Below are 25,801 nucleotides of genomic sequence, written 5' to 3' on the forward strand. Positions count from 1 at the left end.
ATTGTAGATCGAGTTAAAATTAAACTTTAAATGTTCATTATTTCACTTGTATAATACTATATAGTTTAATTATTTTTAATATTATATATTGATCATGTAATATTTAATATTCAGTTATAATAAACCACAATATTTTGTATAACTATTACCAATGGTCGAAATACAAAATTACTGCAAGCTAATGAAAATGAAAACTTTAAAGTTTAACATCCAATAATTAAATATTTTAGTATATAGCCGATAGATTATAATATTGTAATTATATAGGTCTAATATAATATGTATAGCGATCGTATTGTATTGTATTGTATAAAATGTGAACTTATACTTATTCTATTTGCCATGTAAGTTATTGGTTTTAAAAGTTATCTATCACCCACTGTCTTTATGTTTTGAAACTAATTTTCATATTTATATTATAAATGTTCATACTTATTCCTAGCTACTACAAGTAGAATTCAGATTAATATGACAATATATTAAAAATAAAAACTTTCAAGTTCATACGAATAAAATATTTAACAAGTAACATAGTCGCATTTATTACAGGTACACAATTACATCATACAAGGCTTACAATCTTATAAGGAATTTAAATTAATATTTTAGGCAATTTAAAATGTCTGGTTGTAACGATAGGTAGTATAAGTGCCTACTACTTATTAGTTGTAATATATATTACAGTATTCAAAATAAAATATAAATATAAAATCTGATCACCAAAAAAAAAAAAATGTAACAAAGTTTTAATTTATAAACATCGACACATAACATAATCCATTTCATTCTTTTCGAGACACGAGGTTTTTGTATTCGTTTATTTGAGGGTGGATGCGGAATCTTGACACAATAATGGACGATTATTTTGTAACGTAATAATTGTGAAAATTATGTGTAGCGGACCTATCCTCCGGGGCGTTTTTTTTCCTTCTCATTTCAGGTCCACCCGAACACCATTGTTAAGGCGGTGGACCACTTTCTAATCCGTGTTCGGTTCAACTTCGCGGGGACGGCCGACTGCAGACGGTGGAAAGTGGGAATACAAAGTCGTGAACGCGCGATCGACGGGCCGCGCAGACCGCCGCGAGTCGCGATCGCGTACCTATATAAATCGCAGGTCCCCTCGTCGGTGGACCATTCACTCATTGCCACCACACGGTGCGACGATATAATATTATTGTTATTATATTATGCGCGAGATCGTTCGGCAATAGAGCTGTTCGATAAGTTTTCTTCAAGTTTTTGTTCGCAAATTCCGTTTCGCGTCCACCCCGTCTCTGCACAACCGACCGCGTCCGTTCAAAATGATGATCACTCAGGCAAGTCATATAATATATTTTTGTTTTACCGTTTTATATTGGGTATTTGCGTGTCTATGACTGAGTTAGGCATATTCTGCCTTTGTGCGGGTCCAATACCCTAACGTCAATCTGATGCACACAACAACTGCATATTGTCTGCAGTGCAATCCTCCATGCTCGTCTCTTTCGCTGCAGTTTCTACTTTTCCTCTTCCATCTTTCTCGGACTTTGCCACTTCCATCTTTCTCGGACTTGTCCTCGAACCTCCAACTCCAACCGAACATCGCGCGTATAATGCATATTTTAATTAATCGTATTATTCACTTTACAGTGCCTTCTGGTGGCCGGAATCGCGGCAGTGGTGGTATCTATGCCAGTCACCCAGGAGGAGTACGCCAGGTATATATCCCAACAACAGACTGAAAAGGGCCAACCAATCCGCAGACCCGTGCTTCTGCAAGTGGTCCCTGCCGGCGGTTCAGCTTACCAACAACCAGCAGCGGCGTCACCTCGGCCAGCTTACCAACAGCCGGCCGCTTACCAGCCACAACCCGCGGCGTACCAGCCGCAGCCCGCTGCATACCAACCCCAACCGGCCGCGTACCAGCCACAGCCGGCTGCGTACCAGCCATCATCTTACCAGGCACCTCAGACCTACCAGCAACAGGAAGAATACCAACAACCAGAACAACAGTACCAACCATCTCCCCGACCACAACAAGCACCGCGCCCAAAGGCTCCGTCCAAGCCAAAATCTCAAAACAGGCCCGAAAAACCAGAAGACGAGGAGAACGACAACAACGTAAGTGATTTTACTTTCCATGTTATATAGCTTAATAATATGATAATAATATATTATAATATTTGATAGAGACAGCTCATTAACTTTAGATATAGGTAGTAACCTAACAAATTTGAACATAGGAATATAAAATTATTTATAAAACATCATATATGTTGCAAGTTCCTATATAATAATAATATATAAAATATCTTCACTGTAATTTTAAACTGCGATTATACAATTAGGATAAATGAATTTTAAATTTTAAATATAATGATCTCACAAAACAAGTATATTACAACAAGTTTTTTTTCGATAAACTTAATTCGTTGTTACAGTTAGAACAGCTATTCTAAATTTATTTAAAAGTAATAACATAAATGTTAATACTTTTTTAAGCTTATGTTATTTATTCAATTGTATAAAATATATTTAAAAACCCAAATTAAAATTCATATAGAGTAAATACATTTTTATGTCCTTATCTTAACATTGTAACGGGTATCTTTTATACCTAATATTTTACATTCCTATATTGTTGGTGCTTCTAATAAGGGTATTAAAATAACGATTATTGATTTTACTGAATCATAAAATTCTTATTTTATAAAATAAATATAATATTAAGTGTAAATTATTACGTAGATAAATATACACTATGATCTAATATTACATGATATTATACACTAACACGTAGTAATATATACATAATTATTTTAGATGAATAATTTAAACTTTTTTGCTAGTGATATAATTCTAAGAAAGTTATGTCGATGTTATTTTAAAATCGAATCTCCATAATCATATTGATAATATAGACGGTTATTCAATCGGCTGTACCTACTATGTTCACTTATATAACTTTCTTTCGTTATTATGCAGGATACAATATATAGGTAACATAATAATAATAATAATAATAATAATATATTATATCGCACAGGAAAGCAAAATACGCAGTTTGTAACGCGTTTTTCGAAAGTGGTGTAACTCGCGGGGGCGATTGGGTCGAAAAAACTTGATCCAGTTACGATGCAACGAAAATTAAAAAACAAATAAATAACGTATCGTTTTAGAAAGTAGTTGTATATATATATATATACATAGGGGAGATCATAATGTTGCTGACTTATTATGTTATTATAGATTACTATAAGAGTGTTACGAAATATTTCATAGAGTTTATTTTAACACCGATGTGTGTATTATTGACGATATTATATACCTATAGGCGCATATGAAATAATATGTTATAAAGAAATATTGAAATAATAAAATTTAAATTATTACCGGACATGTGCACAGGAGTGCAGTTGTCACGACTTAACCCGACCGTATCGGTTGCGCAACATCAAAGCTAAGCAGTAAGCAGTAGCTCTGGATCTAGACGATCATTAAATCCGTACTGTGCGTGCAGCAAATGAGAAGACGTTCACTTTTGTTTCACAACAGACAAATTGTAACAACCTATGTGTATAGGCAATGAAGAAACTTTAGAAACGCTTACGTGTATAATATAATAAATGTGACCCAACAGATAATGTTACTACTATTATCGGCATGAGCAGCTGATCGTAATTTCAAAATTTTTCTTAGTCCGTTAATTCAAAGACTTTAAAATATAATAGTTAGTAATTAGGTATTACTGCTGCATTCATATATTAGATATAACATATTTAGTTAAAAAAATAAAAATATTAGTTTATTATAAATATTGTCATTAGATAATTAATAAGGATTAGTCGATACTCATTACATACGAATCATGAGTATTAATATTGATCGTAAACCATTTTTGAAATATTACAACTTATACTTTTAATTTTTAAATGAAATTTAAAAACATGTTCTAAAGATTATGGGCTTTTAGATAATAGGATTTTTACTTTACACGATGGACTAGTAGAATATATTTAAGCAAAAGAAAATTAGATTATATACAATGCAATGATTACCAATCACTTATTAGACTTCAGCATGTACATATAAATTATTTTTAGTTTTATTTTGAGGACATTATAGACCAAGTTTGAAATTCATCTATGTATATGTATATGTATCTATCAACATAGGTTGAACTATCATTTAATCATAATATTATGTTTATTTATTTATCGTATTATGAAGGTACATATCAATAATTAATCTCACTTTTGAAAATAATACCGAATGATTAGGCATTTTTAAATTTTATATTAATTTTATTATAGCCTAACGCTCAATACCAGTTCTCGTTCGACATCAGTGACGACGAGTCAACCAATTACCACAACCGCAAAGAGCAGAGAGACGGTGAAAAGATTTCTGGAAGTTACAGCGTCGTAGATTCAGATGGATTTATCCGTACGGTCACATATACTGCCGATCCTGAAGAGGTAAGTCTGATAAGCAAACGCGTATGATTACCTACCTTCACGTTTTTCGGTTTATTAAAAATTCAACATAATATTGCATTCAAATGGGATTGATTTAAATAATGAATATCGATGAGAAATTTATTAATGTTTGGTTTTTTTGAAAATGTCATCTTTTTATTACGTAATCACATTGGCATAACACGAGTCTATTCAGGTACATGTTTTATTAATGATTTGAATAAGCTTGTATTTAATACTGTTGTTAAATCTCCAGTCAATGCAGAGCGTTTATCGGTTTATCCTTTTCTCGTTTATAACTTATTTGTATTTGTATACTCAGCAGATTCTATTTAACATTACAAATATTTAATTGGGTACTTACTAAAATATATGTTACAATGTTGAATGTATCATTTACGAAATACAACAAATTTTGATTATAATTTATTATTAAAAATAATGTAATAGCAATTATTTTTAAGGGTTAAATTTGAGAGTTTAAAAGACTAGGGAGTTTCAGTAGCTTTAGCTGTAGCCTCTGTAAACGCATCTTTATATGTAACTAAGCTTATTCTAAGTTTTCACATTGTACAGTATTAATGACTACAATGAATTGTTATTATTATTACAAAGTCATTACAATTTCTCACTTAAACTCAATATGATTATTATACAAATCTCATACACAGTTACTAATTTGATATAATACATTGATACAATTACTATACATATTGTATACGTATTATACAATGATGTAATTGGTCAATGGCCATTTTAAATTGTCGAATATATTTAAACCAGACACAATACGACACGTACACTATATCAATCACATCAGACGTAATCAATGTATAAATAATAATATTAATATTATGTTATATTATATTTATTTTAATTTTTAATTATTATTATTAATGTCTTATTTAATTAAATAATATAGGGATTCAAGGCCGAAGTAAGCCGAGAGCCAACTAACATCCAAGTTAAGATTCCCACCCCTGCGCCACAAACGTCACCAGCACCACAATACAGATTGCCGGAGAGGAAGCCTCAGCAGCCGCAATACATCTCAGTCCAGGTGCGTGATATAAGGACAGCGACGAATAGGAAACATTAAAAATAACTCGTAACTAGTACAAATTATTCAGTGGCGTGACTTGATAACTCGTAGGTGGGGGTGATTAAAATTGTTTAATACAACTTTTTTTTATACGGAGACCAACCCTCACACCCGAAATGAATCAACTTCTCAAAATTTTTATTTTTTAAATAATAATATTATTTTTTATTTTACAAACAATGCTCTAATTTCACAGTTTTATAAATATATAATTGTAAACAAACAATAATAATACAAGGTTATAAAATCCTGCAAAGTGCAATTATTCACCCTGTCATCAAACATACACCACTGCATACAACAATTTTCGATTGAAACATTTTTTTTTAAATACCATGAAAACTATATACTTTTAAAATATAATGATAATAATATCATGAACGATACAATAACAATAATATACAACAACAACAACAACAACAATTAACGATTATCAGATGCGTGAGACGAATAATAATATAAACATTGACGATTTTTCCTTTGCTTCCCGCACAGGCTAGCGAACCCGAGTCCGCGGCGCAACCGGCCGACCCGATTTCCGGTTACTACCGCAGTCCGGCACCGCAGCAACAGGTCAAGCAGGCGCCAGCATTACACCGATTCGCCGCGCCCAGGCCCCAGTCAGCCGGCCACAAAGCCAGCGCATTGGGCTACGCCTCGGCGCCGACCAACTCTCCGCCAATCATCTACCAGGCGTACGACCAGTAATAACAAATGATGCATAACAACAACAACAACAATTGTTATGTCGCAGTGGACGGGTGGCGGCGGCGGCGACGTCGTCGTCGTCGCTGTCGCTGCTGCTGCTGCTGCATCATCTCAGATCCGAAACACACGCACTTCGGCGTCCCAACCGCAGTCGGCCATCAATCCGTCCTGGTCAGCACTCATGTCCAGACCGTACACGTAGTCGGAATGGTTTTGATGGCTCTGCCGCGGTTCTGACGACACACCGTAATCCCATATCCTATACATTATAATGATTGAGATATATTATACGCACGACATATTATTATTAGTATATTAGTATTATTGTAATAATATTTGTACTATAAGTTGCAACATGTAACGTAGCAGCATATATTATAGTAAAATTTCATTTATTTTTGTTTCATAAATTTACGATATTATTATTAGTATTTGTCTTAAAAAAAATAAAATATGTAATTTTTGTGTATATATACTTTGTCGTGCAATCATATGACGCCGAAACCAACGTGGACCAATGGTGAGGCGAACACTGGACTCGTTTCACTGCATCCTGGCAACCCTGCAATTAGATGAATCAAAGAAAAAATGATAAAAACTATTACTTTTTCAAAAATCTATTCTATATAATAGTGACGAATTCGCGACGCTTCCCGTCGTAAAAAAATCGGATGTCTATTATAGGTACCGACCTCGAGCTGGAATATCGGCGTCAACAATTTCCGTATGTCCCATATTCTGATCAACCCTTCGGCCCCGCCGGTTGCCAGTACGAACGGGTAAAACTGGTTCCACGAACAGCTCAATATCTCTGCTTGGTGTGCATTTATTTTGACGCTCGGCCGCAGCGGTGACGAACAGTCCCAGATGTCCAACATCCCATCGCCTTTAGGTATACATAATGTATGATATAGTCAAAATTGTAAACAATTAACCGATTTCGAAATCGTAGGTATATCATAATATAATTCCGATAAATGGATCAGGCGCGTAGAAAGGATTTTATTTAGGGGGTTATTTTATTTGTATACTAGCTTATGAGAAGGCTTAATACGCACTCTATATTATTGTAGAGCCATCGATCTTTATAATATCTTCGTATTAATATATAATATCAAATTTGAAATAGAACACCCATAATATTTCAACATATTATTATACTTTGTAGAAATCTGAAGCATAATATTTATTTAACAAATATATTTTCGCATAAATACGATAGATGGGAAATGGGGGTGTTTTATCACCCAAAACGCCCTTTTCCCTGACTATGCCACTCGATCATAAATCAATAAGATGAACGATATTCATATATGCACATAGGCTGCACACCTTAATAACGTATCATTTTGTACTGTATACCTGAAACCGACGCAAAACACGAAGACAAGAATGGAGACCACTTTGCTTCGTAAACCAGTCTGTCGTGTCCCTTGTACGTCGTCAGCGAACAATACTTGTTGGGATCCCACTGGAAAAAAAATATTATTATTATTATTATAACACTAACACCGTTGTTGCACCGGAAACGATTATAATAGTATATGTTTTGTTTTATTAACGTACAAGTTTTACCGAACAGTCCCACGACGCAGACAACAAAAAATCGTCTACGGAGTTTTGACACCAATCTACGCTGCACACTTCTTTCTTGTGTTCGTTAAACGTTCTTACAGGTTTCTGCCGGACAACCGATACGATATTAGCGTTATACTTAAAATTATACCATCGTCGATTCTACATTACGTTTATAATATAATTATAAATTATTTATTACTTGTGATGGATATTTATAATTCCACATCTGCACGGTTCCGTCTCCGCTGCCGGTCACCAACAAACTGTACACAGATCTGCTCCACACCACGTCAAACAGCCCGTCTTCCCAATGCATTTCATACTTTTTGGTTATTAGACATCTGTCTTCGTCATACGTTACCAAAAACAACGTCCCGCCACCTTTAAACCCATAATATTGTGACGTGGCAATGGCTAAAAGGTTTGATCGATTCGGTGAAAATTTTACCGAATAGCCGTGACGGTTTTCAGTTTTAAAAGTGGTCATTGGAAATTTGAATCTAAAATCATTATAATATTTTCTTAATAACAATAGATTAAAATGAAATACTATATAGAATATCTGCAAATCATATTATTAAAGATCCGCGATTTGCATTGTTTAGTCGGGTGCTGCTAAATAATAAATTATATTATACTATTCTCTATTCAGTAGAGTTTCAATTAAATTTTATAATAAATACTTTTAAATTAAATGAAATTGGAAATAATAATATTAGGACTACATAATTAAATGCGATACTTAACCCCTTAATTACGACAAAAAGAATATGATGTGTGTAATACTCAAAAACAGCTCTAACAGATTTGTCTAATGTTTGTAATATTAATATATATTGTATATTATATAAATTAATACTCAATAGTCATATTAGTCAATAAGAACAATAATATAATACAATTACCTATGTCATCGCACAGTCGCAGTTATTTATAAAGCATATTGAACAGAATAGATATTGGTAGGCTAAAAACCTAACTGGCTTAAACGCCATTACATTTGACAAAATTGTGATAATAAATAACAATTAATCTGAAAATATTACATCATAATACGTATAATATTAAACCGGCTCTTTATTTTTGAAATATTCATTTATGTATACACTATTTAGTATTTTAAAATGTAATATGTGTTTATAAAATATAAGTCAATGGGTGTATAGAAGTCAAGAATTTGATAAAAGTCAAATTAAATGATCAGTATAGGCACTGCAGCTCTTAAGTTTCTATAGTCTATATAATATTAGTCTTACTCTTGCAGTCTTATACCGGGTTACGTGAAAAATTGATTAATTGAATGGTTCAATGGATCAATACAATTTAATGAACCAATCATCGATCGCAAAATCATGTTTACTTACTATTAATTCATTAAATGTCTAGTGATTGTTCATTCAACCTGCCAATAATATACTATATATATTATGTAGGTACTTAGTTGTATGTGAAATTGTGAACACATACGTATATATTGTAGATTACATGGTTAATTAATAATTTAAATACTATATATTTAATGTTATTTCGTCGTACATTAATGTTATGCAATAAAAGTTATATTATAGCATAGTCGTGATTGTTTACCCATAATTTGTCATTATATGTTATGTTTTATTACATAATATATGATACCTATATCATTATTCATAATTGTCGGTTACCAATTACCATAAACACACCTCAGTAACAGAGCAGTACGTTGTTAAGAAATATTTGTCAATAATACATTTTAATACAAATTATATTAAAAATTACACTCAATACTTTGATATATAGGTACTTGGGAAGTGAGCAATGTTTTAAATTATTTAATATTCGAAATTAAAAAAAAAGAAGTCATTCTAAAGACTGGATTTATTTAAAATTACAACATAGGTAATTGAATCCCACATACACACGAAATTTAATAATATATAATATGTTACGATTAACGTGTACAAATCGGGCATTGTAATACAGTTCCCGGGCATTGTGCACAATACTCGTCATATTTGGGCAAAGCTGAATCTAATTTTAATTTGGTTACTTTTCCGGGCATTGTGTACTGCAGTGCTTAATTGTCTGTGGGCAATAAGAGTTTATCGCGATTCCGCGTCTGTATAAGCTATAATTTTTCTTTATCGTTACTTTATTCTTCACTTGAACCATCGACACACAAACGTGCAGAAGAAGTTGCCTATACATTACCTGATATTTTTACTACATTTTCAGCTTCATGTATCTTACAGATTGATAACGGTAGAGAATTTGTTAACAAAGTTATTGAAAACTTATGTAGTATGTGGGAAGAACTGAATAAACTCAAATCTGATGAAGATTTAGAAACCACGCTAAATTCTATAAAGACCACTCATCAAATAAATACTGAGGAACAAAACGAAAAACTGTGTATTTCTAAATGCCATGATAACTTAAGTTGCAAAAGTAAATAGACAAAATTGATAATAAATAAATAATTATAAACTATAAACAAAAACTGTTTTTTTTTATCTCTTTTTATTGATAGAAAAAAAAATAGTTTAATTAAAATTTCATTCACTTTTATTAACATCCATATTTATATATTTTTATTTTTTAATTATAATTGCCCACTGTATTTTGGTAATTTTGTAATTTTGAAAAATGCACGACTAAATATACAATTTTCCACATTGTCCATTGAATGTGCATTGTATATATTGTTCGGGCATTGTACTACAACGCCCGATTATACACTTTGACCGTAGCATATACATAAAATACTATGTTATTATAAATTAATTATAACTTTAAATGATTAATCATATTTTTATCTTATTCTAAAGTTGTATGAGAACTTTTATACGAAATCAAATTTTTTTTTAAATGTATACTATATATATACAATTCATATATTTATATTTCATACACAAAAGTTACAAGCGAATTTATTATAAACGTAAAAATAATCGCAAGTCATGTACTCGTGTTGTGAGAGAAGCCACGCATTGGCGACACTAGTACCTATTACTTTGGCACGCCAGGCAATTATTTTTGCAAAAGGTCACAACACGTAGACACCATTCCCTTTTAAATATCTGATGAGGATTTCCCGTTAGAATTAATGTAAATAAGTAGATAATATTATGATGGATATTGATTATGATATATATAGTTACCGAGTTAACTACACACGAACATTGAACACGCAATACGTAACATGGTTGAAAGAAAATTATATAGTACCTATAGGTATATCAAACATTTACATATAGTTTTAATTGAGACAAAAATCATATTTGGATCGAAACATCAATGGTTTTACTATGACATTTTTTTAACACATGCTTTTGGGCTATTTTATTTTTCTAACTGATTTTTTCCAACCGACTTTGTTGTCATGTTTACTTATTAACAAATAAATATAAATGATTCATATATTTTCCTTTTAGGAAAAATATCGAGTATCATGTTATGATTTTTTCAATATATTCTTCCATATGCACTTTTTTAAATTGAAGGTGGGCTCAGAAATATTCTAAGAGGGACAATTTATATTTTTACTAGTATTTTTTTTTGGAGTAAAAATAAGGTCAATTTCAGGCGAGCTATCGAGTGCTGTTCATAATCGCATTAATAAATAATTGTATGATGAAATAATTATCATATGCATTCAAAATATGTATAATAATTAAAATACAAAAAAAAATTTGTACTGAAGTGAGCTAAGTGAAATAATAATATGTAGTTTCTTCTGTACGACATACGCTGTACCTTTTTGGGATGTAACACTTTTTATTGGGTACTCGATTTTGTTTACATACAGTTTGAACATAATTTGCTCACTATCTTAGACCTCAGTTTAGTTTGTTAAATACCTACCTAATTAATTCATAACAACTAATCTATGGCTTCGTAAACTTAGTTTTAAGTAAATGTTTTCGTTTGGAATATGTTATTAGTTATTAGTTATTACTAACTATAACTGAATTAATATTTAAAATAAATATAAAATCAATTATTACAGTATTTTACATAAATATTTTCTTAAACACGTATCAAAGTTTCTGAAAAAAATATTTTAATAATTTTGTATTTAAAATAATGATTTGTTTTAATAAAATAAATCAAATGCTGAAATTTAAAAAAAACTATGTGAGGTATAAATTATAATATACACCAATATTTTAGAAATTATGAAAATATTTATATAAATCAGGTCAACAGTTTTATGTAAAGTAGTTTGTAAAAGGCTTCTTGAATAGGATAAGAAATCGATGGTTTTTAGAAAAACTTTACGTGCTTGAAATTTTAACGAAGACATTTTTTTGCAGTGACAAAATATCAAAGAACTTCCGGGTCTTCATTTAATCCAATTATCTTATGTCGATATAATTGTAAAAAAGAAACCCTACGCGGGAGCTTGAGTAACATCGATCAACTGTTTAGTCTGACATTAGACGGGTCACATTCAACCAGACCCTCGATTCAAGTGTTTTGTATTTTGTTCATCATAAATTATGATACCTTTATTATTTCTTTATTTTATAGCGACGCTAAAAGTTTTTAAAAAAACTACGCCAAATGGTAATTCAATTTTAACAAAATGTAATGAATGAATATTTTATTCGAATACTTAATTGTTATTTTTAGGAAAAGTCACTATATACATCGGTAAACGAGACTTCATTGACCACTTAGACAGTGTAGATCCTATTGACGGAGTTGTCGTAGTCGAAAATGACTATTTACAAGGACGAAAAGTTTTTGGAATGGTAAGGCTTATTACACAATTGTTGTTGTAATCTAAATAATGCTTTTTCAGGTTTCCACGACTTATAGGTACGGTCGAGATGAAGATGAGGTAATGGGTGTGAAATTCAGTAAAGAAATGGTGTTAGCGTGTAATCAAATCGTCCCACCAATAAAAGATGTCACAGAATTAAGTCCTATTCAAAAAAAATTAGTGAAAAAATTTGGTAACTCTAATGCATTTCCATTTGTGTTCAATTTCCCTCCAAACTCTCCATCTTCGGTGACCCTGCAGCCGGGTGACGACGATAGTGGAAAACCTCTTGGAGTTGAATACAGTATCCGAACTTATGTGTCGGACAGAGAAGATGATAGAGGAAATCAAAGATCGTCCGTCGTCCTAGCTATTAAAAAGGTATGTATTTTTCAAAAGTAGTCAATTTAACATATAAATGTGTAAATACTCAGTTACAATACGCTCCATCAACAAGAGGTCAAAGACTACCAAGTTCACTAATTAGCAAAGGATTCACGTTTTCTCATGGAAAAATTAGTTTGGAAGTCACACTGGACAGAGAAATTTACTATCACGGGGAAAAAGTTATTGCCACGCTAATCATAAGTAACAGCTCGAGAAAATCCGTAAAAAACATTAAGGTATGACGCGTATATCTCAAAACGGTTACAATAGTTAATCAATAATTTAACTATAATTATTAATTAATTTTAATAATATAAATAACTAATAATAATAAATATTATTGTTATATAATTGTACCTATAGGTGTATGTTGTTCAACACACCGAAATTACAATGGTCAACGCGCAGTTTTCTAAATTTGTCGCCAGTTTGGAAACCCGAGAAGGTTGTCCCATAACACCGGGAGCCGCGTTTACTAAACAATTCTATCTAGTCCCGCTGGCGTCTAGCAATAAAGACAGGAGAGGCATTGCATTAGACGGACATCTTAAGGTACCTAAAATGTTCACCATGTTGACGTACATTGAATTAAATGCATGTAATATACACTACAGGACGACGACGTAAATTTGGCATCGTCTACACTGATATCGGGAGGTAAAGGTCCTAGTGACCAAACTGGTATCGTCATTTCATATTCGGTCAGAGTAAAGTTGAACTGTGGTACTCTGGGTGGTGAACTCGTGACTGACGTACCATTCAAACTTATGCACCCGAATCCAAGTAAAAAAATGTCATAAGTTTGTTTCATATGAATTTATTAAAATAAACAAAATTTTCAACTTCAGCATCCGAAGACTGGACTGCGCCGCCCAAGCAACCACAAAAAGGAGTATTGAAGAAAACCAAAAGCTCGGACAGAATGAAGTACCAAAAAAGCTTTGGGGATGACGACGAGGACAATATTGTGTTTGAAGACTTTGCAAGACTTAGGTTGGCTGACGAATAAATAAAAACCATTTGGAAAATTGGAAATTGTATAATATCTAAAAATTGTTTTGAATTAATGTGTTCTTTGCTTAACTCGCATTGGTAGGAAAACCGGGGTATGTTTAAACTCAAAATTATTACTATTATTATTGCAAGATTATAATAAATCAGTTCATCGCCGTCTTCTATATAATTGTACTCGATATTTAAACTACATTCCGATAGCGTGCTAATATAACCTGAAATACTGGATTCAATTCCCAGCCGAATATCCCTCATAACAATGACGTCAAACGATTTTAGGGAGAATATGTCATCGGCAATAACCATTACCGACGATCCCGAACCGGAATATTCAGTACTGGTTCGATTTCCGTTTTTCACACCTTTGACCCTTCGTAGCTAATATTCACATACATATCCTGTTTGACCGATACCCACACGACTACACGAGGGATTCAATATCGCATGCATGTAAGTTTGGTATTATAGATGTTTTTAATTCAGAATAGAATGCTCTATATTACTTCCGATTTAGAAAAAAAATAAATACTCGTCAAACATGTTTATGTAACCTATACACTTACAATGTAATATAATAACTGCTATCGACGGGTAACAGAATACAACCAGAGTAAATATCCCTTCTATATATAATAAAAAATCGTACTTATAATTTGCCTAAAAACAGAATATATTAGTTTGTATTACTGTATTAGTAACTATTAATATTATTTAAAGTGAACGTATTATATGAAATCCCGTAGTATGTGTTTAATTTATGTTAATATTTATAATGTACATACATTACATACATTTTAAAGGTATAACACAATATTAATATAATATATAATTACCTATGCAAAATGTTATAAAAAATTAAATGTATTATGTCAAAAACCATTAAAATATTAACGTAAAAGTATAGTGTATATAATAATCTAGGTAGAGCCATTAGCATCAGAAGACAGAAATACAGGAATTCCTCAAAAAAACATTAATCATATATTATAATATATATAAATCATAGCAATAATGAAGAAACCGTTAGTATAATATCATGTTTTATAGTAACAGCTATCATTATTCGAATAATAAAGTAAGATCTCAGACAATTATTCAAATATATTAACTAAATAAACTTTTCTATATTATTTATGCGCCTAATTAATAATTATATAAAATAGATTAAACTAATTTTAGAAAAATTAAACCACCACAGTTAATTTCATAAACTTACAGATAAAAATAGTAAATTAAATATTTAAAAAGAAATAAGGATAGCTACACGAATAAAAAAAAATAGTAATATTATTATTATTATTATTATTATTACTTAATAAACTTTATACTATATATATTATATATTAAATTTATACTCCCATTGGTCGTTTCAAATATTATTTAAATCTATAATCAATGATAAATTATACTCTGTATGAAAAGTATTTCCATGACAAATACGTCATATTAATAATATATATGCTATTATATAATATGATATGATATTTCCTATAATTACGAATTTCAATAACCTATAGGTTAAGTTTAGGTTACACATAGGTCCTTTATAAAATTTGAATAATTTAAATATATTTAAGTGTCAAAAGTAGGTTATTTATTGTCATTAATAAATTGTATACCCAAAAATTTTTATATATTAAAAATAAATGATACAATAAAAATAAAAACACTGATTAATCCTATAACATTTACAAACAATTATAACACCCAAATATAAGACGTAAATTTTATATATCCTGCAATTTACCAAGATAAATATTTGACATTCGGATATTGTCTAAGCCCTAAAGGCCAATTATTGGTGGAAATTAAAGTGGTTGTTTAAACTAAAAAGTTGTACTTACAGCTACCACAATAAAGTGATAAGTTTTATATACCTACTTCAGTATACGAATTACAAAATTATCCATTTAAGTGTTTCGAAAAGTTTACTTTTTTAGAAAATAATTTATTTACATAATTTGTTGTCAAAATACTTTTAAATATTTAAGGTAAGATGAATAAGTAGAATAGCAAAAATTTACCACTCCAACTATTGGTCTACTAGGTACTTCATTTAAAGTTTGAAAAATTTTAAACAATCAACTATCTACTCGTTTGAATTTGTATTTATATTTTATATGTATTGAATTACTGCAAAAAATATTATGTTTTAGAATAGGTATGAAATTAGAAATATATATTGTCATTCAAAAAATTTAAATTGATTTAAGTTTAATTAAAAAATAATATCGTTAAAAACTGTAAAAAATACATTTAAAATATTTTCAAGTATAAGAATTGATAAAATAAACATATTATATAAATTTCAAGTGTCTACATTTATTCGTTTTGAATAAAATCGCTACTTAAGAAATCGAAAAAAACTTCAAACGTTCAAAAAAATTTAATTTGTCTTTCAGGTAGACATTTTTGTTTTCATAAAGGTAAACAAACTTATGAGGAATTATTAATTAAATTTTCAAATCTTAGATTTAAAAAGAAAAATGTTTATGAATTTATAAATTGCACATTTTCTAGACTTTTAGGTATTTTGTCAAAATTTTGAACATTAAATGCTTATAAAAAAAAATTATGACTATGTATTTTTAATATTTTTTAAATATCATTATAACAATATATTAGGAGCTTTGTATTACATTTTTAAGATTTTTTACCCAACAAATAAAATTTTATTGATATTCATAGAAATAAAAACTAAAAAAATTTGAAACTAAAAATGTCTGTAAATAGTTCAAAACAAATAAAACTGTTTTAAAAAATTTTATCGTGCGTATTAAAAATGGTACAACCATATAAACAACCAGTTAAAATTTCATACATCCACGGTAATTTGTTTTAGAGTTACAACAAAAACCAAAATCGATTTTGTCGAAAACCGATTTTGCGTAAAAATTACCGTTTTTTCCTTAATTTTTGTTTTGTTTTTCCCTGCGCTTTTGAAAAATATTGAGAATTTTGACCTTCCGGAAGCACCGACTAGATTCACTTCCCTATAAAACAAGATAGGTACTGTTGAAGAAAATCGAAGCAGTGTTACTGCCCCAAACAGTGATGACAGAAACAAAAAAAAAAAACAAAAAAACACATCATTTTAAAAATCAATACATTCATTGCTCCGCTCAGAATTTAAAACTTTGTATAATGTGCTTAATAAATAAATGAAATTAAAATTTTTGCTTATAACATTTTTTAAAAACACTTTAATGCTCAAATTATTATTTCTTTGAGAATAAAATATACAATAACAATTACTTACTTCAAAAGAGTACTCCGAGTGTGCTCCTAGGCCTGCTATTGAAAACTGTTGATTTCTTTAAAGGTGTGGTCTCAAAAGTACTGTAAAATAAATCCCCACCTAAAAAGGGTTTGAGTTGTGTTGACCCAATGACCAAAGGCGGCCGGCTCTTCTGTTAGGGTTGAGATCCCCCCAATGTCTGCACCCCGTAATTTTAAATTTATGCTTGTGGGCATTTTTATAATTATGATTTACTGTTGCGTAAACCCATCAATCACCCAAGAAAACGGTCGGTGATATTTAATGTTTATACAGCCGGACATATCTTTATCTCTCTCTGTTTTTTGTAACCACCGTGTGATATGATCATTTTTATTGAGAAAAAATTCTCACAGAATATGTTGAGTCATGCGAATTATGCAACTTGGTAACAACTTCTTTTAAATTATATAAATACTCAATGATCAAATGGCTCCAAGGTACTCACAATACTTTTATCATAAATCTTAATAGAAGATAAAATATATAGCCTTTGCATACCTACATATTTAAAAATAATATCTCCAAGAAATAGAATATTCAATATAGTACAGATAGTATAAATTTTAAAAGATTTATTATTATTTCAAAACTGCTTCAGTAAAAAAATACTGCAAAACATAGGGTTTTTACTTTTTAGTTATAAAATCACTTCCCGATGATTTACAACATATCCGGGTAATAAGGGGACATGCGGTGATCTGCTATAATCCATTATAATCTATAATATGTAGTTTTTTTTATAGTTGAAGAGGTTAATATTAATAATAATAACAATCTCAAATAATGATGTGATCGTATATAAATTTACTTGCTAGGTACCTATGATTAAAAAAAACTTATATAAAGAGGACTATAAAAATCAGGGAAATAAGATACGGGAATTACAATCACAGGAATAAGGCTTTACAGTAAGGATTTAATGATAGGAAAGTAATTATCGGGGAAAATATTTCACGGAAAAATAAAATACAAGAATTTATTATGAAGTATGATAGTGCGTATATTATTCAAAAATTCTCCCCAATCTTTGCCCGGGCTACGGGGGTTTATCTCTTCAAATTATTCTCAAGCCCCCTTAATACCATAAAAAAAAACTAAAATTGTATTAATACAATTACAGTGTACTCTCAGTAACTCGAAGCTCACGGAGAAAACAAATATTTGACTTACTAAAAGTTTCGAGCTATCAAAATCTTAATGTGTTATTGTTTATTTGAAGGGGAATTTTATTTGTTTGAGATGTCGAGAATTTCGAGTTATCAAGGTTCGAGTTACCGAGAGTACACTGTATTTATTATTTTATAGCATGCGTTGTACCTAATAACAAAAAGATTTGTTGTTATTTGAAAATCATTTAAAAATTTGATTCTTTTTTTGGTTTATTTTTTGAGACAATTTAGTTATAACTTGTGAGTTTTGGAAAACTCATTGAAAATAAAAATATTTTATTTTATTAAGGGTAGGTGTATTCAATTTAAATCAAAACAATCAACACATATTTTCTCTCTTTTTGGAAATTGTATGTTTGATAATTTTTAACAGTTATTTATTATATTATGTTTAATACTTGCGTATGCGCATTGCAATTATTGTTGTTTTAATTTCACATAGGTTGATAAAGGGAACTAAATATATAATTTCTGTATTTAAAAATATTGATAAGGTCAAGGTGGTATGTGGTTATGAAATCTTGTTTCCCTGCTTAAATGTTACCTATATTAAAATAAAAAATCGATTAATCTCCGCCTATGCGACTATACGTTGCCGTTTATTGCGGCGTTTAATTTCAGTTTTCCGCTCTCTTAATAACACCGACTATATCGTTAATCCGCCTGCTTCGCTTTTGACGACTAAATGTGATTTTATGACAGTATTTTCCGATGATTCCACATACCTATTACATAGGTACACTATACATCTACACTTTACACGTCTTATCAATGTATCATATCGTAGAATCTATACTATAATACTAAAACTGTAAAACCTATACCACAATCTTAAAATAGTTGTAACATATACGACGGCACTGCAGTTGTGCGTGTTCGCGGTTTCAACGGAGAGGAAATAAGACGGAGGTATAACAAAAAATTACGACGATATTATAATATGTTGACGGTGCAGGACATACAATATTGTTATATTATTATTATTGTCCAATAGCCGCTATCGTCGTCGTCGTGCTGCGCAGTGTCTGATGACACTCGATTAGGTACCGCACGTCCTGCAAGTCGGAATCGGACACCCCACACACACGCACACTCACAAACCCACACGCACACACACGCCAACCCTTTTCTATTCTAATTATGCAAAGTCGAAATAAAGCGCAAAAGGGGGAGCCGCCGCAAGTATAATGGTGTTACGGTTCCGGTGCCGGGGCCGTTGTTTGGTGATTTATTACAGTGGCCGTAAACATTGAGGCTTCACGCGTTTCTCTGCATACACGGAAACCGGTTTCCGGTGTTTTCCGCGACGGTCGGCCGGTGCCGTCCGCGGAAGGAAACGCTGCTCACCATATTTTTTGTCGTTGAACCAGTACCGCGTGTGTATGTGTGTGTGTGTGTGTGTGTGTGTGTGTGTGTGTGTGTGTGTGTGTGTGTGTGTGTGTGTGTTTGCACGCAACAATACCCTTCTCGCGGACTCGCGTGTGACCAACGGTCGCGCAAAACAAGGGCCGTAAGTGCATTGTAATCTACAAGGGAATTACCTAAGCTAGCGTAAACATTGAAAGGATTTACAAAACGATTTTTTGTTCTTCCTCCTCTTTTCCTGTTGCATTCTCTGTCTATCCCGCGTACGGTCTTACTGCCACTGCGGCGGAAATAATAATAATAATGATAATAATAGTCGCGTTCAAAAAAATAGCGGCCGGCCGGATCAAGGACTTTATTTAGGGATTAAAATGAGACGAAAAGAAGCGTATAGGTACGTGATGTTCTACGGCCGCGCTGGATATATGCTTCGAAAAATCAACACGTGTTTGCATCACAATGGTACCGGGTAACGGTGGCGGTGGAGGTCACGTCGAGAGGCGATGGTCGCCGCGGAATCCGTTTCGTCCGGTCCACCAACGCGAAAACAATTTCTCCGATGTGTTATTGATTTTAAATGTACCTATGCCATTGCATACATTGCATGCTGGTACAACGTGCTGCAACGCAAACATGAGTGATATACCCGGGGATTCTTATTCCAATTATCTGCGATATAAGCACATCAAAACCTTATTCGATGGTATAATACCGAATTCGATTAAAACTAAATTTATGTTTAAATGTAATATACATAAATACAGTACTATCTAACTGATGAAAATAGACCTAATAGGTAATAACCAATATTTATAATATTATTTTTTATTTTTTATAAACGGTAGAATTAATTTTAGCTCTATTAGTGTTCAAAAGTAGACAAATTTAATGTATTACTGATTATGGTGATAAACACACCACGTCATATTATACATGAAAATACATGTATGATGTATATATAGTTGAAACTTGTAACAATATAACTAATATAAGATAGGTATATTTAATGGAGATAATATTAGATTCTGAGTGAAACGATGAATGTATTGATTTTACAATGATGTGTGTTTTTTTTTTATTTTTTTTTTATTTTTTTTTTTATTTTTTTTTTTATTTTTTTATTTTTGTGTCTGTGTACACGATAAGTAGTCGAAATAATGCTTCGATTTTCGACTTCAGTATCTTGTTCGATGGGAAAGTGAATATCGTTGGTGCATTGGGGAGGTCAAAATTTTAATTTCCCAGTAGTTTTCAAAAGCGATGTGAAAAACAAAAGAAAAATTAAGGAAAAACGGGAATTTTTACGCAAAATCGATTTTTAACAAAATCGATTTTGGTTATTGGTGTAACTCTAAAACAAATGACCGTAGATGCATGAAATTTTCACTGGTTGTTTATATTTGCATTTTCTATACACAATACAATTTTGAAAATAATTTGACTTTTTTTGAACTGTTTACGGACATTGTCAGTTTTCAGTTTTTTTAAATTTTTTTTCTATAAATATCAATAAAATTTTATTTGTTGGGTAAAAAAGCTTGAAAATTTAATAGAAGGCTCCTAGGTTATTGTTTCAAAGGCAGATGAAAAAAATTAAAAATCCTTAGTCACAGTTTTTTTTTATACACGTTTAAAGTTCAAATCTTGAAAAAATACGGAAAAATCACGAAAATTTGCAAATTATTTTGAGTTAGAAATTCATAAAAATTTTCTTTTTAAATCTAAGATTTTAAAATCTAATACAAGATTCCTCATAAGTTTGTCTAACTTTATCAAAAAAAAAATTTCTACAAGAAAGTCAAATTAAATTTTTATGAGCGTTTTAAATTCATATTTTTACAACATTAGATATTCACTCGATTTCTCATGTACCGATTTCCTTATTTTCTTGTAATTCAAAAACGAATAACTGTAGATACATGAAAATTTCACTGAATGTTTATATTAGCATTTCCTATACACCATACAATTTTGAAAATATTTTGACACTTTTTGAGCTGTTTACGGGCATTTTCAGTTTTCAATTTTTTTAGTTTTTTTTTCTATAAATATCTATAAATTTTTATTTGTTGGGTAAAAAAGCGTGAAAATTTAATATAATGCTCCTGATATATCGTTCTAATATTAGTTGAAAAATATTAAAAATACATAGGCACAATTTTTTTTTATAAGCATTTAAAGTTCAAATTTTGACAACATTTATCAAATTTATAATTTATTAATTATTTTGTAGTTAAAAATTTATAAATTAATTTTAATATATATATATTTAATTAATAGTATAAATTTTTAACTTTTATGGCTAAGGATTGAAAATTTAAAACAAGGCTCCACGTAAATAGGTTATATATTAATTACTTTATTCACAATCATCAAATATACTTGGTAAAATCATAGGCTGACTGACCGTTTTCGCTCAGAATCGTTTTTCTTATACAATGATATTATATCATTGAATTCAAATTTAACACCATCCATTACAGTGACCCACTTGTAACCTACTGTACAGCAGAGCGACATCCACTTATCCACCTTTTATTAAGTATTTTTGTGCAATAATCATACAATAACCTAATGCAAACCAAAATACCTATTTTAAAGTTTAACAACGACAATAATAAATATTAAATAATATATTATTTTATATTTTTTCAAATAAAACCTATGCATGATATTATATTATAGTTTTAATAATACTGTTTTAATTTAAAACATATTTGTAACCACCAAGTAAATACTTAATTTAATTACCCGTTTTACTTAATAATTAGTTTATTTAATATTTATAACTCATTAACCATAAGTCATTATTCGTGAAAAACTAAAAATATTATTTTATCTAAAATAACTTTTTTTTCAGAATATTGAGAAAGTAACTATTATATAGCAACATAATATCCTCGATTTCTTGACGTATCAGTACTGTCTTATTAACTATCGAAAACCAAACAGATCGCTCTTTATAATGAGGAGAATTCCTCAAAGTGAAACTGATATTTTATAAATGAAATATATAAGTATATTGTTTATAATATACCTATATAAAATGTAAGTAAGTATATCAGTTGATTTCAGTTATTAATTATTTTCGAGGAATTAAAAATTATTTTATTTTGATGATCAAATAACAAGTGAATATAATATAATAAATTATGGTATAGTTGATAGTTTGATACTATAGTAAAACATATGTAAACCGTAAATAATTCTAAGAACGAAAACAAAAAACAACAATAATAATAATGTATCAGTTATTGTCTATAGTATAAAGTACCGTGTAAACGTGTAAGAAAAAAAATTTAATTCGATTTGTATCAATCCAATTTTTTATTTGAAAGTTATTCGTACATGTTTTTTTCTTTTCGTCCAAGAATAGTTGGCGTATAATAATGTATAGTGTTGATATTTTATAGCCTAATTAAGGACGGGAACATTAATTAATGATCGTGTTACCTCCAATGGTCAACATAAAGGGGATTATTATATCTGCACCCTACTTCGTTCCCATCAAAACCAGTTCTGGACACTGGGTATCCTTCTCCCTCGTCGAGTATTTAATTAAGAGTGCTAAACTGGTTAATTGTCTTTTGTTCGCTGTGCATTATAGGCATATACCGATGTTTGTTTAGCGGCTAAGGGAATAAAGGATGGATATTCGTCCATCACAACCCCAAGTCCCCAACTATGTTTATGTTAATTAGCTTATAGCCTTTACTATGCGTATGAAACTTGATCTCATTATATCTATAAAAAATATTTTTTTTCAATAAGAAGAGAGAAAACATAAGTATAGATAACTCATGTAATAACACTTCTTCTTCTTCTTAGAATAAATTGTAAAATATTTCAGTGTTCAATCGTTGCCAAGAAAACAGAGCAGTCAACGTTTTGAAAAACAAAATGCCTTCACTGTAGAATTGATGTGATTAATGTCTTAAAAACTAAACTGAAGAATTTAAAAACATTAAACATTATGTATAGTTTATGTCAATGAAAAAACCGTATTATTTTTGTTTAAATCATGTTTAGTATCTGTTGTTTGTGTCTTATTTATATTTTTACTTCATTTTCATTTTACACAACTTTTTGGACTCCAAAGTATTGAGTGTTTACACAACATCGTTTAATTTTGTAAGTCCAGCATAATATAGGTACCTATATAAGTAAAGATTGAACAAAATGTAACTTATTTTGTATTGATGTTTAAATTACCAATGCCAGTACTTATATTATATCCTCACGAGTCACGAGTCACTATAGAATGACGTCGTTGACTAGAGATTTACTTCCATTAGATTATGTATACCTGTACATACTGCGTCCTGCATACTATTTACTTATAATAGATTATATAATAGTTATCACTCAAATCATTCATTTAGTCACATTTCTACAGTGTAGAATAACATATGTTTACTGATTCGAAATTTATCATTATTTACTTTTTAAACCGTTATTAAGTTTTAAACCGTTTTTTAAGAGACATCTAGAATGTAATACACATTACATACCTTCGTCATGTTTATTATTCCATTGTATAATAATTATATACATATATACGCAGATAAAATGTAACTGTACCTACAGTTTTTGACGTGTCAAATTTACGTTCTTGCAGATGTGACAAACGATAATTTGCCATCACGTTCGTAAAATGTCATAACATAATAGTAAATAGTGTATAATATAACTAATAACTAATAAATAATAACTAAGAAACGTCTACAATCTTCGACGGACGACGATTCGTAATAATTTTCACAAAACCAACTCGTCAGCAACAGTGGTGTATTGGTAAATATATTTATGGGTATACGCACCAATAAAATATGTATGTAACCTACACGATCAAATTATATCATCGTATATATTATATAACGTTATTGCAGTTCAATTAGTACATAGTTTTTAACATTATTTTATTAATTTTTGTATAATGTAACAATAGAAAATAAAACAAAATCAACTCGAATGTCAAAAAAATTAAAATAATAATAACATTATTATTATAGGTACAATCTATAGAATTTTCCACAAAGATTTTTTGAATTCAATATTGGGTTTACTAAATTGAACTTAAAGTCTTAAAATACATTAAACACAATGCATATTGTTATATAACTTATATTCAATACCTACTTCAATTGATAAATAATTCATTAATACATAGATTCATTAATACGAATAACGTTTTTTTCCTATATGAACTATTAAATAAATTTTAAATCTTATTTGGTTTTCTGGTTATTTTGGAAGCGTATACCCGTAAAATAAGATTTTACATTGGGTATACGCCGAAAATCGAAAATCTTCTGATGGGTATACGGCGTATACCCGCGTACCCGTACCAATACACCACTGGTCAGCAACCATCGGCAACCGTAATGACCTGATCTGCATTAATTGAACCGGTCAATAATTATATTATTGGCATGATGGCTCAAAGAAAATCTGGAACATTTTTGTGTGTTTGATTTCGTATGTAATAGTTGAAATGGTCGCTATCCTCTACGTACTATTTTTAATAGAAGACGGCTGTAGATCGAGAGGAGTCTCAACGTTTACCAAATAATAATCCAAAATAAAACTAGACAAAATAGTCAGTAATTTGGACTGCATTACTGCTGCAACGTTTCACTATACTGTTGCATACAATGCATTATTATGTGTTATGATTTGTGAGTAATAAGTACCACAATAGGTACCTATAACTATAGCTGCAGTTTATTATATTTTGTATATAATAATATACATAATATATTGATGTTTGCCATTTGATACCAATGAGATACATTGGTCATTGGTACCTACCACAGCTACAGTTTTACGCGCTGCAGACCGTATACGACCACAACGACTGCAGTTTTTGAAAACCGCAAACGCGGAAAAAGGCGCGGGCCCTGTACACTCCGCGGGCCCCATCGGAACACTACCGTGTAACAAATATAATAACAATGCGTTTCAGTTTTACGAACGGCGGCGGCGATATAG

The 25,801-nt window shown here is 30.4% G+C and overlaps 3 protein-coding genes across 3 annotated transcripts; 2 read left to right on the top strand and 1 right to left on the bottom strand.

Moving 5' to 3' along the window:
• The first annotated feature begins 1,097 nt into the window (after positions 1-1,097).
• LOC132938319 (cuticle protein 19.8-like) lies at positions 1,098-6,741 on the top strand. Its single transcript, XM_061005090.1, has 5 exons — positions 1,098-1,319; positions 1,633-2,103; positions 4,296-4,460; positions 5,383-5,520; positions 6,058-6,741. Exons 1-5 carry the CDS (start codon positions 1,305-1,307, stop codon positions 6,268-6,270), a joined length of 1,002 nt encoding a protein of 333 aa, XP_060861073.1. The 5' UTR covers positions 1,098-1,304; the 3' UTR covers positions 6,271-6,741.
• On the bottom strand, positions 6,382-17,372 carry LOC132938325 (peroxisomal targeting signal 2 receptor). The gene is made up of 7 exons (XM_061005098.1): positions 17,256-17,372; positions 8,048-8,348; positions 7,837-7,950; positions 7,633-7,741; positions 6,963-7,156; positions 6,747-6,832; positions 6,382-6,529 (listed from the first exon to the last, which is right to left on the bottom strand). Exons 2-7 carry the CDS (start codon positions 8,333-8,335, stop codon positions 6,382-6,384), a joined length of 939 nt encoding a protein of 312 aa, XP_060861081.1. The 5' UTR covers positions 8,336-8,348; positions 17,256-17,372.
• LOC132938317 (arrestin homolog) lies at positions 12,239-15,273 on the top strand. Its single transcript, XM_061005089.1, has 7 exons — positions 12,239-12,396; positions 12,463-12,584; positions 12,635-12,976; positions 13,030-13,218; positions 13,346-13,534; positions 13,597-13,765; positions 13,831-15,273. The coding sequence occupies exons 1-7, from the start codon at positions 12,330-12,332 to the stop codon at positions 13,989-13,991; spliced, it is 1,239 nt and encodes a 412-aa protein (XP_060861072.1). The 5' UTR covers positions 12,239-12,329; the 3' UTR covers positions 13,992-15,273.
• Positions 17,373-25,801: the final 8,429 nt, after the last annotated feature.

This window comes from Metopolophium dirhodum, chromosome 2 (assembly GCF_019925205.1).
Source record: "Metopolophium dirhodum isolate CAU chromosome 2, ASM1992520v1, whole genome shotgun sequence".
Lineage (NCBI taxonomy): Eukaryota > Metazoa > Arthropoda > Insecta > Hemiptera > Aphididae > Metopolophium > Metopolophium dirhodum.